The sequence below is a fragment of the Chondrus crispus genome, genomic scaffold (genome assembly GCF_000350225.1).
Source record: "Chondrus crispus Stackhouse genomic scaffold, scaffold_3, whole genome shotgun sequence".
In the NCBI taxonomy this organism is placed as follows: Eukaryota; Rhodophyta; class Florideophyceae; order Gigartinales; family Gigartinaceae; genus Chondrus; species Chondrus crispus.
In genome coordinates, this window is record NW_005179158.1 from 538,632 (window position 1) to 542,384 (window position 3,753).

Genomic DNA, 3,753 nt, shown 5'->3' on the forward strand with positions numbered 1-3,753 from the left:
AATGGAATCTCTAGTGTCCCACGGACCGACCCAAGATATCGGCGACGCGAACAATAGGCCACTCCGGACTCTCGGCACAATTAGAATGCCTGTGAGGCTTGGAAAATTTGTGGCCGCAGCCGAGTTTATTGTATGCGAAAAACTAGCCGCCTCCCCCCCCCCCCGTCGCGAAAATGGCGAGCGCCGGCGCCTCCACTCACTCGGTCAAGTTGTCGGGGTCCGCGTCGCTGGTGTCGGAGTTCTTCACGTACGGCGTGAACACGCTGCTGTTCCAGCGCGGCATCTACGCGCCGGAGAGCTTCTCGCGCGTGTCCAAGTACGGGCTCACGATGCTCGTGTCGACGGACGCGGCGGTGCAGCGCTACCTGCGCGCCGTGCTGGCCCAGATGGAGCGCTGGCTGGCCAGCCGCCGCCTGCGCCGCGTCGTCGTCGTCTTCGCAAACGTCGCCACGCGCAAGGTCGTCGAGCGCTGGGCCTTCGACGTCGACGTCCACGCGCCGCAGCAGGGCCACCCCGAGGAGGACAAGAGCGAGGAGCAGGTCGTCGCCGAGATTCGCGCCCTCGTGAGGCAGATCACCGCCAGTGTCACTTTTCTGCCGCTCCTGGAGGATCGCTGCTCGTTCGATATGCTCATTTATACCGATAAGGATACCCCAACGCCCGTCGAGTGGGAGGAGAGCTCGCCGAGTGTTATTGAGGATAGGGAGATGGTTCAGCTCAGAAGCTTTTCTACAAATGCACATGACGTTCAGGCCTCCGTCAGTTATGTCCGTGCCGGAGATGACAGTTAGCCGATAGCTAAAACAACACAATGTAGCACTACCTAAACCAAGTCCTAACCTGTTTGCTTGTAAATCATCCATTAGTTTGTTTTAGTCGTGTCACCGCGCCAATACTGACAATCAGTGCACTTATGTACATTATCGCCAACTGTGTCAACCAAAGACTCCAACAGCCTGCCCTTTCCCGTCTACACCACTTCCCAACACAAAAATACAGCCACTTTCTACATCTCCTTGCTTGAGCCTTAAAATTTTTTCGACACACCAGCGCATCCTTATTCCCCTCCTCAATCCCGTCCCAACTCTTCCTTAAGCGTTGTGCATTCATATTCCATCTCCGCCAAGCAAACCAGCAATTCGTTGTGCTCAGCTTCGAGAACCCGGTAAGCCTCCCCGCTTCCATTTTCACGACCCTCTGCCAGTTCCGCTTCAAGTCGTTGCACCTTACTTTCGAGGTCTTCCGCCCTCTCTTCTGCCACCGATGCTCTTTCCCTTACGCTCTTCATGTCCTCTTCCTTCTGCCCTAGTTCTGCTTGCACTCCGAACAGCGTGTCAGAAACACTTGCCACCTCTGCCAATTCTCGCTCCGCTGCTGCAAGTTTTGTCTCCAATTCAACACATCTCTCAACCATACCACGCATTCCCGCCTCCGAGTTGCTCACCCGGTTAACATGGTCTTCTCGAATCTTACGTAATCTGCTCTCCAGGTTACTAGTTCGCCGTTTTGAAGCATCCCGAGCCCCTTCCGCTGCATTCCTCTCTCGGACCGCGCCTCGCAACTGAGCTTCTAAATTCGCCACCACTTCCCGCTCCTTCTTCAGATCCTCAGTTAACCCTGCGTTCTGCTCTGCTACTTGCCGAAGCGAATCCATTGTCTGCCTTAGGCTTTCCTCAACATCTGAAAAGTCTTCCGCTGCCCGATGAAGATCTGTCGCTTGTCGCTCTAGATCAGCAACCCATGCTTTCAGATCTTCGTTGTCTCGCTCAACCGCTTCTCTTGCCTTCACCGATCTATCCAGCTCTTCACGTAGATTATCCACTTGCTTTGTCAACTTCAACTCCTGTTCTTCTACGCTTCGGCACTTCTCCTTGCTCTGCTTCAGTTCTGTGCTCGTGTCTTCCAGGGCCTTCGTCTGCCGATCAAGCGCAGCTGAGCATTTTTCAAACCGCACAGTCGCACCGCTCAGCTTGGCTTCCGTTCGCGATAGATTGTCACCAAATCGCTTGCACTTCGTTTCCAATGACTGAATTGATGATAGGTAATCTTCGTTTTCACCTTCGAGCATAGAGATTTGCCCCTGTGCGTCTTTTTGCTTTCTCTCCAGCTTTTCAACGCACAACGTAATACTTGCGAGTGCCCTAGATTTCGCCTCTAATTCCGCCCTCAGCTGGTGAACATCAGAGAGGGCTTCATCTCGTTGAGATCTTAGTTCAGCCACAACCCTCTCTGTTTCGTCCGCTGCTTTCAATTGCAGAGATTTAAGCTCTTTCACTTCCTCTGATGAAGCCTCTAGCATCTCCGACGTCGACAGCAAGTCAGCGATAGTCTTCTCTTTTGACTCAAGGGCACTTTCAAGTTCTGTTCTAGTCGTCTTCAAAGTCGTCTTCAATGACGTTTCTGAGATGCGGAACGTGCGCTCTGCATTCTCGAGTGCTAGATTTGACCTTTCAACCTCTGCCTTCAGTTCTTCTACTTCCCTTTCAGATGCAGACTTGAGTCTTCGTACTTCTCCGTCAAAAGACTCTCTCTCTCGTTGCAAATCGTCTTTTGATTGCTGTAAAGATACTTCTAGCGACTTCTCCCTTCTCTTGCTTTCAGCAAGGGCCTCTCTTTCACTAGCCAACTTGTCTTCTAGAGCTTCAGTCGCTGCGCGGTATTTGTTGTTGCCTTCTTCTAATGCACCGGCTCTCTCAGAAAGCTTCATTAGGTTCTCCGTTACATCATGCAGCTGTGAAGTGAGGGACTCTTCTCTTTGCTTTAGCTTTTCGATCATCCCCTCCTTGTCGGAAAGTTGGGCTCGGAATTCTTCTTGCTTCACAGACAGGGATGCTTCTACAGCTTTCAATTGGTTTGATAGTTTCGTCGAAGCCTCATCCTTTTCAATATGTAGGGCTGCCAGCCTTTGAGACAATTGGTCCACTTCTGCACGAACCTGCGCCGTTTCAATTTCATGCGATTGTTTTAAGTCCGCCAATTCTGATAGTAACTTTTTCTCTAATGCGTTGGCATCATCCAGGGATGACTTCGATAAATGGAATTCACGTTCAATTTGCTCAAATTTCAGTTCAACAGTACTGAGAAGGGAGACAGCACAGTCAGCCTCTGAGGCTGTCCGCCGCAAAATTGTCCTCAGATTTTCGACATTTGCTTGAGCCCCCCGAAAGCTTTCCTCAGTGACTTCCTTGTCGCTGCATGAAGGACACCCATTCACAAAGTCATCAACAATGGTTTGTTCGGGCTCTGATACTTCCGATATCAGGGATTCGTTCTTTGGAGCTCTTGATTCGACGGAGAGACTGGACTTCAGATTCTCAATTTTTTCTTGTGCGGAAGCGAGCTCAGTACGAATGGCCGTTTTGTCTGCGGAAAGCTCTACCAGTAGTGCTTGGGCAGCAATTAATTCAAGATTAGTTGCTGAAACGGTCCTCGCAGCATCTCTCAATGCCCCTTCCAATTCTGCTACACGTGAATGTCCTGGCTCTCTTGCCGCTTCAGCGCAAGCTCTGCACTCTTCTTGAGACACAGGTTGAATCTGGTTTGATGGTTTCAATGCGTTCGCTTCTTGTAGAAGTCCCTTCAGATTCTCGTTGTCTTTCTCCAGGTTCGACAAAAATGACTTCGAATCCTCCAGGGAACGTAAGAGCTGGTCCCGCTCCCGTTGGGTCTCTTGTAAATCAGTAACATTTTCGGTTTGTTGAGTAAGTCGATCGACTTTCGTCTTGCTGGCTGCAAGCGCGACTTCGCGCTCTT

The 3,753-nt window shown here is 51.1% G+C and overlaps 1 protein-coding gene; it reads right to left on the reverse strand.

Annotated features, from left to right (window-relative positions):
• Positions 1–787: 787 nt before the first annotated feature.
• Positions 788–3,753, reverse strand: part of CHC_T00005546001 (hypothetical protein) — a 7,845-nt gene continuing 4,879 nt past the window's right edge. The window contains 2 exon segments of the mRNA XM_005716649.1: positions 788–1,069; positions 1,070–3,753. The exon segment at positions 1,070–3,753 is cut by the window's right edge and continues 4,879 nt beyond it. Coding sequence (XP_005716706.1) covers positions 1,070–3,753 — 2,684 coding nt within the window. The 3' untranslated portion in view covers positions 788–1,069.